Consider the following 22,105-nt stretch of genomic DNA (forward strand, 5'->3'; position numbering starts at 1 on the left):
TTTTTAAGAAAAAACACCTCTAGAATTTATATGTTTTCTCTTTTTACACGTGGAAGAAAATAGAACTCACATGAGCAGTGTTTTCCTATTGAAATGAATACGATCCTTGTTCAAAAAATATCTGAAGCATTTTTGGTGTGGATCATGGTGTATAATCTGCTCCAAAATCTTTATAAAAAAACTTGTGTTCACATACCTTACTCAATCCTCTGCTTGACCCCTGGACAAAGCATTTCTTGCGAAACACGCCTCAGGAGCAGTGGGTACCTGGTGGCTTTCCTTCCACAGGTAACATATATGTTTGCAGATTACTATGGTGTATATAGAGTTGAAGTAAAAAATAATCACTTTGAGAGTGTTTGGGAAGATCATGTGATATGTCGTATTTTCCGGCGTATAAACCAACCCCCAACTTTTCCAGTTAAATTACAGAGTTTGGGATATGCTCGCCGTATAAGACTACCCCTCTTCCAACGCGCATACGGTACAAAATTAAAAAACATCAGATTTGACTTCAATATGGTAATATACATATACACACATATATAGCACCAAAAAGGAAATAATGAAAGCCACTAAAGTATGTAAATATATATGGAGTCTTTTGATGCACAAGTGTTTAAATTCAAATAAAAAGTGGCTATATATATATATATATATATATATATATATACACAGTATATATATATACGCACACAGTGAAAATAAGTATTTGATACACTGTTGATTCTGCTTATCCACCTACAATTAATGAGAAGGTCTGTAATTTTTATCACAGGTACACTTCAGCTGTAAAAAAATATATCCAGAAAAGCACATTGTATTGTTTTTACATAATTAATTAGCATTTTATTGCATGAAATAAGCATTTCATATAATAGAAAAACAGAACTTAATATTTGGTACAGAAACCTTTGTTTGCAATTACAGACGTCAGACATTTCCTGTAGTTTTTGAAAAATCTTGTGATACATGACCCCCCATCCATCCTCCCTTCAGTTCAGTGCAGTTGTGCTGTCCCCTTTGCAGAAAAGCTCCCCCAAAGTATGATGTTTCCCCCACCATGTTTCATGGTTGGGACAGTGTTCTTGGGATTGTACTCATCCTTCTTCTTCCTCCAAACACAGTGAGTGGAGTTGATACCAAAAAGTTATATTTTCTCATCTGACCACATGACCTTCTCCCATGCCTCCTTTGGATCATCCAGATGATCAAAGGTGAACTTCAAACAAGCCTGGACATGTGATGGCGTGAGCAGGGGGACCTTGAGTGCCCTGCAGGATTTTAAACTAGCTCTCTTCAGGTCATTGACCAGGTCCTCCTGTGTAGTTCTGGGCTGATTCCTCACCTTTCTTAGAATCATCCTTACCCCACGAAGTGAGATCTTGCATGAAGCCCCAGACCAAGGAAGATTGACAGTCATCTTGTGTTTCTTCTATTTTCTAACAATTGTGCCAACAGTTCTTGCCTTCTCACCAAGCTGCTTGCCTATTGTCCTGTAGCCCATCCCAACTTTGTGCAGGTGTGCAATTTTGTCCCTGGTGTCCTTAGACAACTCTTTGGTCTTGGCCATGGTGGAGAGGTTGGAGTATGATTGATTGAGTGTGTGACACGTGTCTTTTATATAGGAAACAAGTTGAAAGAGGTGCAATTAATGCAGGCAATAAGTGCAGAGTAGGAGGGCTTCTTAAAGAAAAACTAACAGGTCTGTGACAGACAGAATTCTTGCTGGTTGATGGGTGATCAAAAAATTATTTAATGCAATAAATTGCAATTTAATTATTTAAAAATCATACAATGTGATTTTCTGTTTTTTATTTTTAGATTCTGTCTCTCACAGGTGAAGTGTGCCTACGATAAAAATACAGACCTCTCCATTCTTTGTAGGTGGGAAAACTTGCAAAATCTGCAGTGTATCAAATACTTATTTTTCCCTATATATATATATATATATATATATATATATATATATACATATCTTCTTCAAATTTCTATCCTTTCTTGGCAGCTTAATACAGGGCAGATAAGGAGACATTGTCATGCAAATGTACTTAATGGCCTTCAAACAACCTTGAGTTCTGAAGCTGCTTTCTGCTCTCTATTATTAATGGAGGCTTTTCTCTCCGTAATATTCACCCAATTGTAAAGCTTGCCACATCTTAATGTGTGACTGTCCCAGAGCTGTATCTTTCTACACCTGTGCTTTGTGTTATGCCCTTTGGTCACCTTGTCCTTTCACATACAGATATGCAGAGGGCAGAGATAAAAGGAAAGCTCCGGCATTCTGTTTATAAACACTGACCCCGACTGACCGCTGTCCTAACAGAGGCTGCATGGGACTGTCCGCTGGGCATAACGGATGGCGAGGGGGACGTCACAAGCACGGGCTCTGGATGCAAAGGCAACAACAAGGAGCTCTGCCGTTTACCGAGTTCACACGATTGTATTTCACGATCTATGTACAAATGACGATACCTGGACTGACCGTGGGTCTCCCGAACCGAACCTCAGGCCTCATACATGTTTATAACTTAATGGAACACAAAAGTATCTAATTAGATGTTCAGGCGAAAAAATACTTACTTTGGCAGTCAAAGGGGAAATGTGCGCTACCACTATACAAGCACCAAAACAATAAATAATACAGGGTGGGCCATTTATATGGATACACCTAAATAAAATGGGAATGGTTGGTGATATCAACTTCCTGTTTCAGTGGTCATAAACATGTAAATAACTCATGAAAGAATAAAGTTATGTTACAATTAAGCACGCCATCGCTTTGTTTTTCTTGTGAAATTCTGAATAAGTTTGATGAGTCACATGACCCTCTTCCCGTTGGAAAAAATAAAGTTGGATCCAAAATGGCTGACTTCAAAATGGCCGCCATGGTCACCACCCATCTTGAAAAGTTCCCCGCTCCCATATACTAATGTGCCACAAACAGGAAGTTGATATCACCAACTATTCCCATTTTATTTAGGTGTATCCATATAAATGGCCCACCCTGTACTGGCATAAAGTGACAATAAGAAATAGAGCGTATAATGGTTAAAAGACTAATTTTTTATTAAAGGACAAAATAGCCATAAATTATAAAAATGCAAACAAGACAAACAGACACATGCGACAGTCATAGATCATCTCCAATTTGTATTATTCACACACTGTAGAATGGGGGTAGAGTCATTGGTCAAAGGGATATATTGAATGTACTGACAAGTGGACGCATGAGTAAATAAATGTCACCAACATTTCAATAGCATACGTAATGCGATACCTCAACTGGTCACAATAGATAAGAATGTAATGTATGGACATCTAGCCCTGTAATTGGAGAGGACACAATACTGAAAAATCGGATGAAGATTCCATCCCCCAACACGCGTTTCACATTAATATTATCCCTGCTTTCCCAAAGGGAGGTATACAGATATGGTGCGCTAAGGGTCCTATTTGCACACACATCGCTCACACCATAGATACATATGGCACACACATCACTCACACAATAGATACATATAGCACACACATCACTCACACATTATATACATATAGCACACACATCACTCACACCATAGATACATATGGCACACACATCACTCACACCATAGATACATATGGCACACACATCACTCACACAATAGATACATATGGCACACACATCACTCACACCATAGATACATATAGCACACACATCACTCACACATTATATACATATAGCACACACATCACTCACACATTAGATACATATGGTACACACATCACTCACACCATAGATACATATAGCACACACATCACTCACACAATAGATACATATGGCACACACATCACTCACACCATAGATACATATGGCACACACATCACTCACACATTAGATACATATGGTACACACATCACTCACACCATAGATACATATAGCACACACATCACTCACACAATAGATACATATGGCACACACATCACTCACACCATAGATACATATGGCACACACATCACTCACACATTAGATACATATGGCACACACATCACTCACACATTAGATACATATGGCACACACATCACTCACACAATAGATACATATGGCACACACATCACTCACACCATAGATACATATAGCACACACATCACTCACACATTAGATACATATAGCACACACACATCACTCACACATTAGATACATATGGCACACACATCACTCACACATTATATACATATAGCACACACATCACTCACACCATAGATACATATGGCACACACATCACTCACACCATAGATACATATGGCACACACATCACTCACACAATAGATACATATGGCACACACATCACTCACACATTATATACATATAGCACACACATCACTCACACAATAGATACATATGGCACACACATCACTCACACAATAGATACATATGGCACACATCACTCACACAATAGATACATATGGCACACACATCACTCACACCATAGATACATATGGCACACACATCACTCACACCATAGATACATATGGCACACACATCACTCACACCATAGATACATATGGCACACACATCACTCACACATTATATACATATGGCACACACATCACTCACACATTATATACATATGGCACACACATCACTCACACATTATATACATATGGCACACACATCACTCACACATTATATACATATGGCACACACATCACTCACACATTATATACATATGGCACACACATCACTCACACATTATATACATATGGCACACACATCACTCACACCATAGATACATATGGCACACATCACTCACACATTATATACATATGGCACACACATCACTCACACCATAGATACATATGGCACACACATCACTCACACATTATATACATATAGCACACACATCACTCACACAATAGATACATATGGCACACACATCACTCACACATTATATACATATAGCACACACATCACTCACACCATAGATACATATGGCACACACATCACTCACACCATAGATACATATGGCACACACATCACTCACACAATAGATACATATGGCACACACATCACTCACACCATAGATACATATAGCACACACATCACTCACACATTATATACATATGGCACACACATCACTCACACATTATATACATATGGCACACACATCACTCACACATTATATACATATAGCACACACATCACTCACACCATAGATACATATGGCACACATCACTCACACCATAGATACATATGGCACACACATCACTCACACATTATATACATATGGCACACACATCACTCACACATTATATACATATGGCACACACATCACTCACACATTATATACATATGGCACACACATCACTCACACAATAGATACATATGGCACACACATCACTCACACATTATATACATATGGCACACACATCACTCACACATTATATACATATAGCACACACATCAGTCACATATTAGATACATATGGCACACACATCACTCACACCATAGATACATATGGCACACACATCACTCACACATTATATACATATGGCACACACATCACTCACACATTACATACATATTGCACACACATCACTCACGTATTATATATATATATATATATATATATATATATATATATCACACACATCACTCACACCATAAATACATATGGCACACACATCACTCACGTATTATATACATATGGCACACACATCACTCACGTATTATATACATATGGCACACACATCACTCACGTATTATATACATATGGCACACACATCACTCACGTATTATATACATATGGCACACACATCACTCACGTATTATATACATATGGCACACACATCACTCACATATTAGATACATATGGCACACACATCACTCACACATTATATACATATGGCACACACATCACTCACGTATTATATATATATATATATATATATATATATATATATATATATATATATATATATATATATATATATATATATATCACACACATCACTCACACCATAAATACATATGGCACACACATCACTCACGTATTATATACATATGGCACACACATCACTCACGTATTATATACATATGGCACACACATCACTCACGTATTATATACATATGGCACACACATCACTCACGTATTATATACATATGGCACACACATCACTCACGTATTATATACATATGGCACACACATCACTCACACCATAGATACATATGGCACACACATCACTCACGTATTATATATATATATATATATATATATATATATCACACACATCACTCACGTATTATATACATACGTCACATAAATCCCTCACGCCTTAGACACATGTCGCACACACATCACAATAGATACATTTAAAATGTTAAATTAAATACAAACTAATTGGATCATCTCCATTTCTTCTAACAAAAATATAGACATAATAATTATCTCTATATTTATATAGCGCCCGATGGGGCTCACAATCTATATTCCCTATCAGTATATCTTTGAAATGTGGGAGGAAACCGGAGAACCCGGAGGAAACCCACACAAACACGGGGGGAACATACAAACTCCTGCAGTGCTAACGACTGAGCCACCATTTATAAAATTTTGTAGGATTCAATAGATTTTTCATAAATTGTTCCCACATTTACAGTAGCTGACTATTGCTTTGATCCATCGTGTTACCTTTAGTAACTGGTAGTTGTGAACCAACTAGAATTGAGCACAAAGATTTACGCAGCCCTGCTTCGGCGTTCAGTCTGGCCCTAACTTTTGAGTTTGCATTTCAGTTGTTGGTCTCCATTCAGAAATAACCGTTGCTGCCCATAAAATAATAATAATAAGTTAAGTATTGCCAGGTCTGTAAAAATACAGCTTATAAAAATATAAAATAATTTAACGCATAGGGTAAATACTATGCAGTAAAGCAAAAAATAATTTGCCTTATCTTGAACATATTGATCTGGTTTTTCCATCACGCTAGCCTGGTTTTCCTATAAATTTCCCCTGCAACGGGAGAAGAGAAAATATAACCTTAGAAGTCAGCCAACCAAAGTGGCTATGTGTTCATAGAAATATAATAGGGCAATTAGAGAGGGGATATCCTTATGAGGAATCCCGCCTGACATCACCTCCTGTTATCAATAATCACTCTCGTAGAATAAGGGAACTCTGTGTGTTCAGTTTAGCACAATGTGACAAGCAATACGTGGACATATGGACAAACACGGGGGATACAATAACTGAATTTATAGGAGGCATTTGTCTATTTATGCAATGATGATTTATTAAATGCTAGTGAAAAATCAGGGTGTGTATAACCACTGATCAATGTCTTTAATAATTTATGACAGTGTTTGCTAGGTCTAGATAAGAAGTTCAATAACTTTACGGTCATTGAACCCAATGTCCCAACAGTAACCTTCTTTGCTCATTTCTAGGAGCAAAGCGTCCATTTTTAATCAATTTTAATACTTTTTGCACATTTTATACTGTAGTCTTAAAGTTGGACAATGTTTAAAATAAGCCCCTTTGGCGATGAGGTCCCTGGACAACTGCCTGTTTTGCCATCACTGTGTGAATACACAAGGCATTGTAAGGACTAACGAGTTCTAACTAAGGACAACCTCTGACCTTCTCCCTGAAGACACTTCTCATTTTTCTTATTTTCCTTTTTCTTTCCTTTTTTTCCAAGAAACATAACTTTTTTTTATATATTTCTGTGATAGCCGTGTGTGGACTTTTTTTTTTGTTTATTATTTCTAATGACATTATTACATTTACAATGTAATGCACTAAAATCCAGTAAAGTCATTCTTTGGGTGTGGAATGAAAAAAATGTCCAGATCCAGAAATGACATGATAACTTTACTCTGTGAGCAATTACTATTATGGCAATAGCAAATTCATTGTAAATAATTTGATTTTATGTTTTACTGCTTTTACAGAGAAAAAACTTTTTTTTTTTTTAATTAAATAAAATGTCTTATGTCGCCATATTCTAGAACAAGGAACCTGAGGGCACTACAAAATGAGTAACAGGAGCGCAAACCACACACTTAAATATATACAAATATAAGATAAGAGAAAAAGAAGTGTGTATAACAGATAGGGATCACCAAAAATATATCAAACCAATAGAAGTGTGAGCTGTAGTTTTCATTAGGGCCTGTTCACATGTTCCAGATTTGTCGCGTTTTTTTTTCCTGCACAGATTTGTTACATAACCTGAAGGATTTCCTTTGTTCCAGCAAAAGTGAATAAGAATCCTAAAGTCTCATGCAGACGTTGCTTATTTTTGACTTTCAGATTGAAATCTGCAGCATGTCAATTCTTTCTGCAGATTTCACTCATACTTTATGAATGGGGGAAAAAATCAGCATCAAAAACACACGTAAAAAATGAGTAAAAAATACTTAGAATTCACCAAAGACAAAAACGTGTGCAGATAACCTAGGTCCCAGACAGAGCAGTAATTACAGTAATGAATGATCAATCACAGACATACAGTATATACATTTATATGCTTATGAGCCAATGTGCCCCGAAATGGAAAAAAAACTAATTAGTCAAAATACCTTTGTTAAATACAAATGAAGCCACCGCTGTGACACCTGAATAAAACAATAAAATCCACTCACTTCCCGTCCAAAATTCTACTTTCCTGCTGACTGACACCAGTACAATAGGAATAATAGAAAATGATCTGAGTCGTAGAGTAGGGCGCCAATTATAGCTTTGTATACATGTCATAGAAGGGACCCCCTACTCAGGACCCCCCACTATTAGTTATCTCACCTCCATGTAAAGCCACATTACTCCCCTACATGCTCTGATAAGAGAGTAAAACTCACTACTTTCCGTGAGATAAGAGCAGGATACAATGTCAAGGCAACAGAAGTAATCAATAGTTGGATGTTATCCAAAAGTCTCTGTCAAGGTGACGGTCTACTAAGTACACATTATGGAGTGTGTCAGATACTTTCACCAAGACAATTTTACTTTCCGCCGTGTTATGTAGATAGTAAGCAATCTTTTTTTTTTTAGAGATTATCAGCTTTGAGAAATCCCTAGGTGGTCTTAAAGGGTGATTCACACTGCCTGATTGGCCGGCAGCATGAATTGTAAAATAATTGCATGATGGCCGGGACCCAGGTATATTATTCTCTGAAATGCTCCAGGGTTTCAGAGAATATACAACCCCTGGCAAAAATTATGGAATCACCGGCCTTGGAGGATGTTCATTCTGTTGTTTAATTTTTTTTAGAAAAAAAGCAGATCACAGACATGGCACAAAACTGAAGTCATTTCAAATGGCAACTTTCTGGCTTTAAGAAACACTAAAAGAAATCAAGAACAATAAATGTGGTAGTCAGTAATTGTTACTTTTTTAACCAAGCATAGGGAACAAATTATAGAATCACTCAATTCTGAGGAAAAAATTATGGAATCACCCTGTAAATTTTCATCTCCAAAACTAACACCTGCATCAAATTAGATCTGCTCATTATTCTGCTCCAAAAATGGAGTGATCACACCTTGGAGAACTGTTGCACCAAGTGGCCTGGCATGAATCATGGCTCCAACACGAGAGATGTCAATTGAAACAAAGGAGAGGATTATCCAACTCTTAAAAGAGTGTAAATCATCATGCAATGTTGCAAAAAATGTTGGTTGTTCACAGTCAGCTGTGCCTAAAGGTACCTTCACACTAAGTGACTTAACAACGAGAACGACAACGATCCGTGACGTTGCAGCGTCCTGGATAGCGATATCGTTGTGTTTGACACGCAGCAGCGATCTGGATCCCGCTGTGATATCGCTGGTCGTTGCTGAAAGTCCAGAACTTTATTTGGTCATCAGATCGTCGTGTATCGTCATGTTTGACAGCAAAAGCAACGATGCCAGCAATGTTTTACAATGGTAACCAGGGTAAATATAGGGTTACTAAGCACAGGGCCGCGCTTAGTAACCCGATATTTACCCTGGTTACCATTGTAAAAGTAAAATAAAAACACTACATACTCACCCTCTGATGTCTGTCACGTCCCCAAAATCCGCGCTGCTGCTCAGAGCTTCCTGCACTGTGTCAGCGCCGGCCGGCCGTAAGGCAAAGCACAGCGGTGACGTCACCGCTGTGCTTTAGGGCCGGCGCTCACACAGTGCAGGGAAGCGGACGCGACAGGCACCGGAATGAATGTAAGTATGTAGTGTTTTTTTTTTTTTACATTTACACTGGTAACCAGGGTAAACATCGGGTTACTAAGCGCGGTCCTGCGCTTAGTAACCCGATGTTTACCCTGGTTACCAGGGGACTTTGGCATCGTTGGTCACTGGAGAGCTGTCTGTGTGACAGCTCTCCAGCGACCACACAGCGACGCTGCAGCGATCGGCATCGTTGTCGATATCGCTGCAGCGTCGCTTAATGTGACGGTACCTTAAAATCTGGACCAAATACAAACAACATCGGAAGGTTATTAAAGGCAAACATACTGGTAAACCATGGAATACATCAAAGTGTCAAGACCGGGAACTTAAAGCAATATGTCTCCAAAACAGGAAATGCACAACAAAACAAATGAGGAACGAATGGGTGGAAACTGGAGTCAACATCTGTGACCGAACTGTAAGAAACCGCCTAAAGGAAATGGGATTTACATACAGAAAAGCTCAACGAAAGCCATCATTAACACCTAAACAGAAAAAAACAAGGTTACAATGGGCTAAGGAAAAGCAATCATGGACTGTGGATGATGGGATGAAAGTCATATTCAGTGATGAATCGCAAATCTGCATTGGACAAGGTGATGATGCTGGAATTTTTGTTTGGTGCCGTTCCAATGAGATTTATAAAGATGAATGCCTGAAGAGAACATGCAAATTTCCACAGTCATTGATGATATGGGGCTGCATGTCAGGTAAAGGCACTGGGGAGATGGCTGTCATTACATCTTCAATAAATCCACAAGTTTATGTTGATATTTTGGACACTTTTCTTATCCCATCAATTGAAAGGATGTTTGGGGATGATTAAATCATTTTTCAAGATGATGATGCATCCTGCCATAGAGCAAAAACTGTGCAAACATTCCTTGAAAAAAGGCACATAAGGTCAATGTCATGGCCTGCAAATAGTCCGGATCTCAATCCAATTGAAAATCTTTAGTGGAAGTTGAAGAAAATGGTCCATGACAAGGCTCCAACCTGCAAAGCTGATCTGGCAACAGCAATCAGAGAAAGTTGGAGCCAGATTGATGAAGAGTCCTGTGTGACGCTCAATAAGTCCATGCCTCAGAGACGGCAAGCTGTTATAAAAGCCAGAGGTGGTGCAACAAAATACTAGTGATGTTTTGGAGTGTTTTTTTGTTTGTTTGTTTTTCATGATTCCATAATTTTTTCCTCAGAATTGAGTGATTCCATAATTTTCCCCCTATGCTTGGTTAAAAAAAGTAACCATTACTGACTACCACATTTTTTGTTCTTGATTTCTTTTAGTGTTTATTAAAGCCAGAAAGTTGCTATTTGAAATGACTTTAGTTTTGTGCCATGTCTGTGATCTGCTTTTTTTCTACAAAATTAAACAACTGAATGAACATCCTCCAAGGCCGGTGATTCCATAATTTTTGCCAGGGGTTGTATATTTTGAAGATCCGGGAATCATAGCCGGAGACCAGACTAGTCCAGGTCCGCCTCAGGCCGGCACTTCCCAGCACTGTTGGAGATGATTGACAGTTCACTCCCTCACATGCACATAGGGAGAGACTTAATAATGACCTGCAACGGTGCTCATCAAAAGTGCTGCACACATCTATTGTCCGAGGAAGGATGCTCATGATGAGAACATCGTTTTGCTTCTATACAAGTTACTAGTGCGGCCACACTTAGATATTGTGTACAATTTTCAGGTTCCAGTGTATAAGAAGGACATAGCTGAACTAAAGCGGGCGCAAAGAAGGGTTATTAAGGGAATGGGTGGACTGCGGAAGGCAGGTTATCAAACTTGGCATTGTTCAATTTGGAAAAATGAAGGCTTAAGGGTGATCTTATTACAGTGTACAAATGTATGAATGGACAATACAGAGAATATTCTCATGATGTTTTTACATCTAGGCCTGCGACGGTGACAAGGGGGCATCCTCTACGAAGAAGATTTACTCATAATCACTGATGCAGAATCTCTACTGTACAAGCAGTGAGATTATCGAATGCTCTGCCACATGATGTTGTCTTTGTTAATTCACTAAAAAAAGTTCAAGAAGGGCCTGGACGCCTTTCTTGAAAATGATAATATCACAGACTATGAGTACCTGAGCCTGTGATGGAGCGTTGATCCAGGGAACTGATCTCATATGTTGAGTCAACAGAGAATTTTTCCCCTGATAAGGGACAATTACAGTCTGATGCATGGTTTTTATTCTTCCTCTGGATCAACATGTTAGTTTTATTGTTTTTAAGGTTGAAGGTAGACATAAATCAATCGACCTATAGCCTAAGAAACCTAGTTCTTCTTCACTGGTTCCCCATCGCTTCCCTGTGGATTACAACACAGCCTGCTGCCGTAATCTCAACCCTGCTTCAATGGACCCCATGGTTTCCATTTTTCCTCCTGTTTCCATTCTGCCACATCAGCTTCCATGGCTCCATCAGGACCACACTGCTGCACTATCGTCATCTGTCCGTGCTGGCCAAGGGCTACTAGATACAACAATGGTTATATACTGGTTCTACACCACGCTGATGAGTCTACAGGCTCAGATTATTATTGTGAATTACATGGGACTAATGGGACCTTTATCACTCTTTGGAATACAATGACAACATAATCATTAACCATCTGGGATGATAAAATATAGGATGGAACAGGAAGAAGGTTAATCAATACTTTAAGGCAAGTGAAATGCAAAGATTCTCTATGAGACACATTTTTCGGTCAGATTACCCAGCATTCCATGTGACGCACTCGCTCCTTAACACAGGGTGTGAACTACTGATAAACGTACTAATAGCAAATGATAGAGGGATCAACGCAGTGACAAGAAATCCCAGGAGCAGAACAGACGACTACTCCACACACATTGATTATTGCCACTTGGAGCACGTAATAGTCACTGCTAGAGGAAAAATTGTAAGTAACTTTTAGTTTACCCATTCACTTATTGTCTATGTTGGTAATTGCTCTTAGTTACTTTTCATGTTAACATGTAATACGTTTTTGTACAGGATATGAAAAATGGTGCCCATGTATGCTATAGCCCAATAATTTCATTAAGCCTCAAGTTCACATACAGGAATCAAGTAGAAAGAAAAATAATCTGTGTCACGTACTGGTTACATGATTAAGAAGGCATCGGGTGATGTGCCTAAGGACCTGTAGGGTTCTTATAAACCTTCTATCTGAGACCCTAAACTGACCATGACTGGCCAAAAGTGAGACTTGGAATTGAATAGCTCATAGCCCCTGATTTATCTTTGTCTTTACGAAGGTTTTTTTTATCTAGTTTTGTGTGTTTTGCTCCTTTTTTTGTTTGCACCCAGCTTTTTTGAAGTTTAATTTATACGTGCTCTCCTGTGTTTTTTTTTTGTTTTCTGCTTCGTGGACAGAATTAAGCGATTCCAGATGTCTTCATCTGAGTCATCAATTGTGACTTTTAAAAAAATCTCAAAACTTAGCGCAACTTTACTCCAGTCCCCTCTGGTGCATTTTTGAGTATGCCAAGATTTTGGTGCAAGTTTTGTGACTTTTAGCAAAATCAGTTCAGGACAGGAAAAAAAAAGCCCATTTTTGAGTTTGTGTCAAATTCATGAGTCGTGGGCACCAGTTTGATGAATTTGGTGCCAAAAAAAAGATGAAAAAGGAAAGTGACTTAAAAAAACAGCAAATGATGAATCGGGGACTTAGTGTTTCCCCAGTTATATATTGCATTAGTAAGCGCTGAAATCTGATATTATTACATCCAAAAGTAGGATGACTTGGACTTGGCCGGTAGAATCACTATGGCATTTAGCTAAAATTGTTGAGGGTCACATAGGCTGCAGATGGTGTCACTGTGCATCGGTCAACTATACAACGCACTGTGTTTTTTGCCGCCATGCATAACGCCTTTTTGTATTACCGAACAACTCAATCTTGGTTTCATCAGTCCACAGGACCTTCTTCCAAAAAGAAATTGGCTTCTCCAAATGTGCTTTTGCATACCTCAGCCAACTCTGTTTGTGGCGTGCTTGCAGAAATGGCTTCTTTCGCATCACTCTCCCATACAGCTTCTCCTTGTGCAAAGTGCGTTGTATAGTTGACCGATGCACAGTGACACCATCTGCAGCAAGTTGATGCTGCAGGTCTCTGGAGGTGGTCTGAGGATTGTCCTTGACTGATCTCACCATTCTTCTTCTCTGCCTTTCTGATGTTTTTCTTGGCCTGCCACTTCTGGCCTTAACAAGAACTGTACCTGTGTTCTTCCATTTCCTTACTATGTTCCTCACAGTGGAAATTGACAGGTTAAACCTCTGAGACAGCTTTTTGTATCCTTACCCTGAACAACTATGTTAAATAATCTTTGTTTTCAGATCATTTGACAGTTGTTTTGAGGAGCCCATGATGCCACTCTTCAGAGGAGATTCAAACAGGAGACCAACTTGCAAGTGGCCACTTTAAGTAGCTTTTCTCATGATTGCATACACCTAGCTATGAAGTTCAAAGCTCAATGAGGTTACAAAACCAAAAAAAGTGCTTTTGTAAGTCAGTAAAAAGTAGGTAGTAGTATTTAAAACAAGAAAATGATAAGGGTGCCCATACTTATGCACCTGTCAAATTTTGTTTGAATGCAGATTACACATTTTCTGTTAGTACAATAAACCTCATTTCAAGGCAGAAACATTACTGTGTCCAACAGTTATTAGATATATGAAACTGAAATAGCTGTTGCAAAAAAAAACAATTTTTATAAAACATTAAGCTTAAGATTAATAGGGGTGCCCAAACTTTTTCATATGACTGTATGCTCGTGCTCCGGGGCGGCCTGTGGGGGTCTGCATGTGGTGCTCTGATTAGGTATTCAAAAAGCAGACTGCTGACAGGTCACTGATCCCTCACTGACCTGCCCCCTAGTTAACATAAAGAATATTATATATACATACTGGGAAAAAAAAACCTTCTGCAGGCAGGCACCGGCGGTGGCACCTGTGCTGCAGCATAGTCGCATGTGTAATGTGCATATAATTATTATGGTTGAGGTTATCCTGATATTTAAAACAAAATCCATTCGAAAAAAGCGCCCGCCGCACCTGTTCAATAGCAGCTATCAGTGTATGTAGAGGTGATCCGATAGCTGACACTGCGCATGCGCCAGCGGCACCATCTTGCTAGAGAAGAAAAACAAATTTCCTCCTCCAAGATGGCACCGCCGAGCCTGTGCAGTAGCAGCTATTGGCGATCTCCGATAGCTGTGTCAGCGGCATCATCTTGGAGGAGGAATTTTTTTTATCTCTAGCAAGATGGCGCCGCCTCCTCTAGGGTCTATCTGTTCACATTTTGCTGCAGCAATTCCCGGTCTACTTTGCAACCTCAACTCTTGTGTTTGCCTACACTTCTGGTTCTGTGGCTTCCAGTTTGTCCTGCTCGGATGGTTTGCCTGAATATCCCATAGACTACATCCTCACTGTTCCAAATGTCATCGGACAAGTCTAGCCTAATGTGCCACTGTCCTTGTTCCATGTATTCACCTGCAGCCCTAACATATAGGTTCATTAGCCAGAACCTCCGCTGATCGGTAAAACAAGGAAGACCCTAGTGATCCGTCAGCTGGCCAGAAAAATGCATGTTTGCACCTATAAAATTAGAGCTTGATAGTTGTAATAACACTGACATGACCTACAGGCAAAATATTGGCACTAAATTGATCAGACCTCTTGTGGTCCTCCCAAGCCATCCATACCATTTTCATTCATAGGGTTGTTGTGTGGCCTCAGCCTATATTGCATATTTCAGTTCTGTTATTTGAGACGCTGAGTGCCTCACTCCATTCTTAATTACTGCATTACTTTATTGTACTGGGAGTTAACGATGTAAGAATTGTTCAGACTGTTATTGTTGCAATTAGATAAGGGCAGCTGGGATCTTTGAACTGTGATATAAAGTCTTTACATGTTAACTCAATAGAATATAATTATGTTTGAATAAGCAGCACTGAACAAACTGGTCGGCAATATTATGATTCATTATGTTGAAAAAAATGTGAAGTTCATGCTAATGAAATAACAATGTAACTTACAGTATTTTATTTGATTATTGTGATAATCCATGTTGTCTCTTCAGAGAAGAAGAGAACTTGAACTATAGTGCCACCTATTGGAAGTAGCTATACTAAAAGTCAATGTCGATCCTTTAACGAGCCTTGCCATATGATTTAGGATAAAACCAAGCCAGAATCTCAATTTGTAGACATGGTGTTTCAGGGTGTTACCCCTCATTAGTGCAAAGTCTGAGATCCGATTTGGATGTATGAGAGGCTTAAGACTGGGATGTAAGGGGTAATGTTTCTCCTGGTGGAGAGTGACATGCCTGACATGTCAGTGTAAGTAGGCTTATAAGCCAGGCAATGCTTCACCTTTTTCTACTTCCAATTAGAGTTCAAGTCTCTGAAGAGGCAATTTACATATTTAATTTCCCAGAAGTCCATTCCATGACTTGTAAGCCTACTAAAACTGAAATGCCAGGCATGTCACCCTCCACCAGGAGAAACATTACCCCTTAGATCCCTGTGACCAGCCAGACATTCTTCTACCTAAAAACCTTCAGTGACCAGTAGTCAGTCATATCCTGTCACTGCAGGGAAAATATGTGATATAATAGAATATATGGCCTGGCCTAGCTTACCAGGCATTGATGATTCCTCTCTTTCAGCAGAATCATTCTGCACTTAGATATTGTGGGAGAATGATCAGTTTCACTTGGAATTCACAGAAATCATTCTTGGTATTTTTGTAACATGGAGGATTATAAGAAAAAACATACACATACATACAAATCTCAGAGCAGGGACATTACAATCGAAGTCGTAGAGGGTGTGACCGCGACCATGTTGGAAGGGGGCCCACAAACACCAGTACCTATTTTATATGGATGTGTGTCCTTGAACACACATTCAGCTGAAATATATTGTGGCGTAGAGACCCGCCGGCTCCTTGCACCGCAATACATGCCCCCGGCCAATCAGAGGCTGGCAGCTGACATCAGTTTGTCGATCACGGACAGCACAAGGAAGTGACGTCATGCTTTGCCTATGCTGGCAAGCCAAAGTCAGCTTTCAGCTTCTGCACCAGAAGAGGACGCAGCACATGGTTGGAGCAGGGGAAGGTAAGAATAATAGTTTGCTTCTTTTTAAAATGTGCTGGAGAAGAATGAGAGACATTATGACTGGAGGGGGTCTGGCATGGGGGACATTGTTAAAGGATGGGGCCCAGGATGGAGGGATTCATTATTTCATGAAGGAACCAGGAGGAGGATCGGGAGGGAACATTATTAATGGAAGAAGATCAGGATGGGTACATTATACTAGGAAGAGGCTAAGGATGGAGGACGTTATACTAGGAAGAGGCTAAGGATGGAGGACGTTATACCAGGAAAAGGCCCAGGATGGAAGACATTACACCAAGAAGGAGCCTAGGATGGGGGGGGGGGCATTGTAATAGAATGGAAGGCATTATTTCAGGAAGGGGCCAGGAGTGGGACATTACTACTGAAAAGGGATAGAATAGGAGACATTATTACTGGAACATGCTAGAATGGGGGGCATTATTACAGGTAGAAGACTGGACAGGCGACATTATTACATGGGGGATGAATACACATGTTTATATAGGTTCTAGAATGCTACAAGGACCCATACATCTGACCAAAGTGCGGGTGGGGTCCCAGGTCAAAATTTTGCATTGGGACCAAACAAAATCTAGTTACATCACAGCCTGAGAGGTCATACTATACAGACTAGAGAGGAACTGCTGGAACATAAACTATGAGTTAATGCAGTTCCTCTTCCACCCAGCACAAGCCTGCAGCTGTTGTATACTCCAGCACCACAGAGGAGATTCTGGGAAATAGGAAAGTCCAGAGGTAAAAAGGACACGTATTTTTGTTAAACATTACATTTTTTTTTTTACTTACAGTAGGTTCACCTTTAGCCTCACCTGTCTCGCCTGCAGTACTACAGAGATTGATAGCTTGTTATAATATCATACAGTAAGAAGCACCAACTAATTAACTCAGCACTGCTCTAACTGGCGTACTCAACCCTGGTGCACATTTATCATGTTTTTTTACTGTCATGATTTTTTAGTGCCACAATGTTCTGCATATTGTCCTGGAAATTCTTACAACTGACTGTACCTGAGGCGTCTTCAATGTTCTTACTTTAATGTTTTTAACATTTGCAAAGCTTGACTATAGGTGCGTTCTGTATACTTAGCTCTAAAAATATCATTCTTATCTTATCCCTTGCAGTGATAACTTCATGGAAACCCAAAAATCTCCGATAAATGGTAAATACCTTTTTCCTCGTTCATCTCTAAAAGATCTTAATAAGGTCAAGATTGTGATCTTGTTTATGGCTCTCTCTGAGACAAGGCTCATTTAGACGAACAGATAATCTGGAACATTTGTTGCTTATTGGCTTGTGTAAACATGGCGGCAATCACCCAATGAATCAGCTAAATGCTTGTTTATTGGGTGATTGGATCATTCATGCCTGCATTAAAGGGGTTGTCTGGTGGAGACAAGTTATCATCTGTCCACTGGATAGGTGAAAACTTATTGATCAGTGGTTGTCCGACCTCTTGGACCTGAACTGTTCCATTTAACCGGGTACTTTAATCCTCCTTAAAATGGAGCAACAGTGCAACATGCTTGATGACCACCAATCATTCATTCTTTTTGGGGTTGTCAAGTAGTGCACTTGTGTATTTCCAGCAGCCCCATAGAAAATAAATGGCGCAGCGGTTGGGCATCTAACCTGTCACTCCATTCTGTAATGGGAACAAAAGTGTCCCATCGTAATAGTGATAGTTCTGCACACATGGAATTCTAGTCCAGGCCGTCAAACGACCGGCTGCTGGTTGGTTTGTCTAAGTGGGCCCATACTCTTTGGTTTCTAAGCTCTAATATGCTGTGCAAATTAACTCATAACCTAATTTTCAGGAACCACTGAGGGTCTAAAACCATTCTGTGCTACATACAACTCACCCATATTCCAGTATAGTCACTGATCGGGATGGCAGAGGAGCTGCTCTGTATTATATCACTGACATTTCAATAAATAATCTATCTGACTATGCCATAATTAGTATGATACGCTGTATAAGGGCATAGAAAATCCCCTGCAACGTCTACTGGAACCATAGGACTACTGCAAAAATGAGATTCCGAAAGAACAGTCATCTAGATCTAGGAGACCTTCTGGTCCAGGTTGTGCCATAACCTGTTGATATTTCTGAACATAGCAGTCTTAGGACAGTGTTTTTAGTTATACAACATAATTGGTGTTCGTGTGATTCTTTAGCACGATTGTGGTCTTGTGCTTCCATCGGTATATCTAAATATAATGCGTATATGATAATATACAGTAGATACATTCACTGTGAAGGATCAGTACCATGACCTATAGTAATACTTATAGATAATGGTGACTCTTGCACAGCCTTTGGTCTTAAGATAACTGTGGAAGTAAGGATTGAATTGTACAAAGTCAAATTGTAAAATACACCTTTCCCCTTGATTGAAAATGTCACAATAGCTCAGACGACACAAGCTTACATTCAAGATACCCCCAGATGGGAGATTGTTTATGAGTTAATGCGTAGATGATCTGCCCGGACCCCACAGGTTTGATCATGAAGAAAAAATAAAGAATCACTCAAGAGCCATTTGTTCTGTAGCTTTTGGAAAGAGATATTTGAATACATTTACTAAGATTCATGGGTGATCTTCAGTAAAAGGATAGGTTCACAGAATCGTTTTCTCCTCATCCAAGAAAAATGGTCCCTTTATTCAGATCAGACTTTGATCAGACTTTGATCGAGTTTCGTCAGAGTTTGATCGAGTTTCATCAGAGTTTCAATCAAAGTTGCATCAGAGTTTCATCAAAGTTGCATCAGAGTTGCATCAGTTTTTCTCAGATGTGAAGAGAAAAAAAAAAGTTGCTCCACCATCTCCATTCTGTCAGTCTGGGAAAATAGGACCACACACAAATATCATCGGAGAGTGGTCCAGTTTTTTCACACACCCAGAGACTTACATTGCTTACACTTGGATTAAAATTGGACATGTCTTCTATATTTTCTATGGACCCCTCGGTCTGAGGAAAAAAAAAAGTCACACGTGCACAGCCTTATGGAATATCACAGGTTCGAGTGAAAACCACAGATAGAAGTCATCAAGAAAATCGGTTGTGTGCAGGAGCCCAGTGAGGGTCCAGCTATGGAAACTATTATAATACTAGATGGTGGCCCGATTCTAACGCATCAGGTATTCCAGAATATGTAGTATATAGCACAGCCCACATGCTATATTGGACAGCCATGTAGTATATAGCACAGCCAACGCAGTATATAACACAGCCCACGTAGTATATTACCAAGCAACGTAGTATATAGCAGAGCGACGTACCATATAACACAGCCCACGCAGTATATAACACAGCCCACATAGTATATAACACAGCCCACGTAGTATATAGCAATGTGGGCACCATATCCCTGTTAAAAAAACAATTAAAATAAAAAATAGTTATATACTCACCTTCCGGCGGCCCCCAGATCCAGGCCATGCCTTTACCGATGCTCATCGAGATGCTCCGTTCCCAGTAATGCCTTGCGGCAATAACACGTGATGAAGTAGCAGTCTCGCGAGACTGCTACGTCATGTCCGGTCATTGCCGCAATGCACTCTTGGGACCGGAGTGTCGTGAGGACCGGGAAAGGCTGGTGCGGACGGCGGAAGGTGAGAATATAATTTTTTTATTACTATTATTTTTAACATTATATGTTTTTACTATTGATGCTGCATAGGTAGCATCAAAAGTAAAAAGTTGGGCACACTTACATTGTTAATGGCAGCGTTAACGGACTGCGTTACACCGCGTTATGCCGCGGTGTAAAGCAGTCCTAAAACGCTATGTGGGCGCTGGCTGGAGGGGAGTATGGAGGGGGCACTGACTGGTCGGAAGTAGGGAGGGGCCAATTCACGGCCGAACTGTGTCTGTCGCTGATTGGTCGCGGCCAGACGGCCGCGACCAATCAGCAACCCGGGCTTTCCATTACAGACAAACAGACGGAAGTACTCCTTAAACAATTATACACTGTGTTCAAAATTATTATGCACAAAGAGTTTAGGAGTGATAAGGTTAGAATTTTTTTGTTTGTCATTTAAACTCTTTGATGGTGATGTGTGTCAGGGCTCTTTATATCACTGAAAGCAATTGCAGATACCTGTGCACATTAGTTTGGCAGGTGTGTCCAAATAAAGGCAAGACTACTTAAGAAGGCTGTTCCACATTATTAAGCAGCCTACATTTTTTGCCAAAATGGGAAAGAAAAAGGATGTGTCGGCTGCTGAGAAGCAACAAATTGTGGAGTATTTAGGTCAAGGCATGACTACAATCAACATTGCCAAGACACTTCATCGTGATCATCACACAATCAAGAAGTATGTAGCTGATTCCCAGCACACACCTGTGCGTGCTGATAAGGAAAAACTGAGGACTCTTTCCAGGCAATCGTGTAAGGTTAAAAGAGCAGCTGCAAAAATGCCTTGTCATAGCAGCAGACAAGTTTTTGAAGCTGCTGGTGCCTCCAACGTCCCCAGACCAAGATGCAGGGTCCTTCAGAGGTTTGCAGCTGTGCGTAAGCCTTCCTGTCGACCACCTCTATCCACTGCACACAAGCAGAAACAGCTCCAGTGGGCCAAACGATACATGAAGACTGACTTCCAAACTGTTTTGTTCACTGATGAGTACCGTGCAACGCTCGATGGTCCAGATGGATGGAGTGGAGGATGGCTGGTTGATGCACACCCCATGAAAACATGGCTAAGGCGCCAACAAGGAGAAGGTGGAGTAATGTTTTGGCCTGGA

General features: G+C 39.9%; 1 protein-coding gene across 1 annotated transcript in view; it reads left to right on the forward strand.

Moving 5' to 3' along the window:
* The first annotated feature begins 12,980 nt into the window (after positions 1 to 12,980).
* LOC143784481 (bile salt export pump-like) overlaps positions 12,981 to 22,105 on the forward strand; it is a 105,465-nt gene continuing 96,340 nt past the window's right edge. The window contains exons 1-2 of the mRNA XM_077272776.1: positions 12,981 to 13,110; positions 18,481 to 18,518. Coding sequence (XP_077128891.1) covers positions 18,491 to 18,518 — 28 coding nt within the window. The 5' untranslated portion in view covers positions 12,981 to 13,110; positions 18,481 to 18,490. The remainder of the gene's footprint in view (positions 13,111 to 18,480; positions 18,519 to 22,105) is intronic.

The sequence above is a fragment of the Ranitomeya variabilis genome, chromosome 7, assembly GCF_051348905.1.
Source record: "Ranitomeya variabilis isolate aRanVar5 chromosome 7, aRanVar5.hap1, whole genome shotgun sequence".
In the NCBI taxonomy this organism is placed as follows: Eukaryota; Metazoa; Chordata; class Amphibia; order Anura; family Dendrobatidae; genus Ranitomeya; species Ranitomeya variabilis.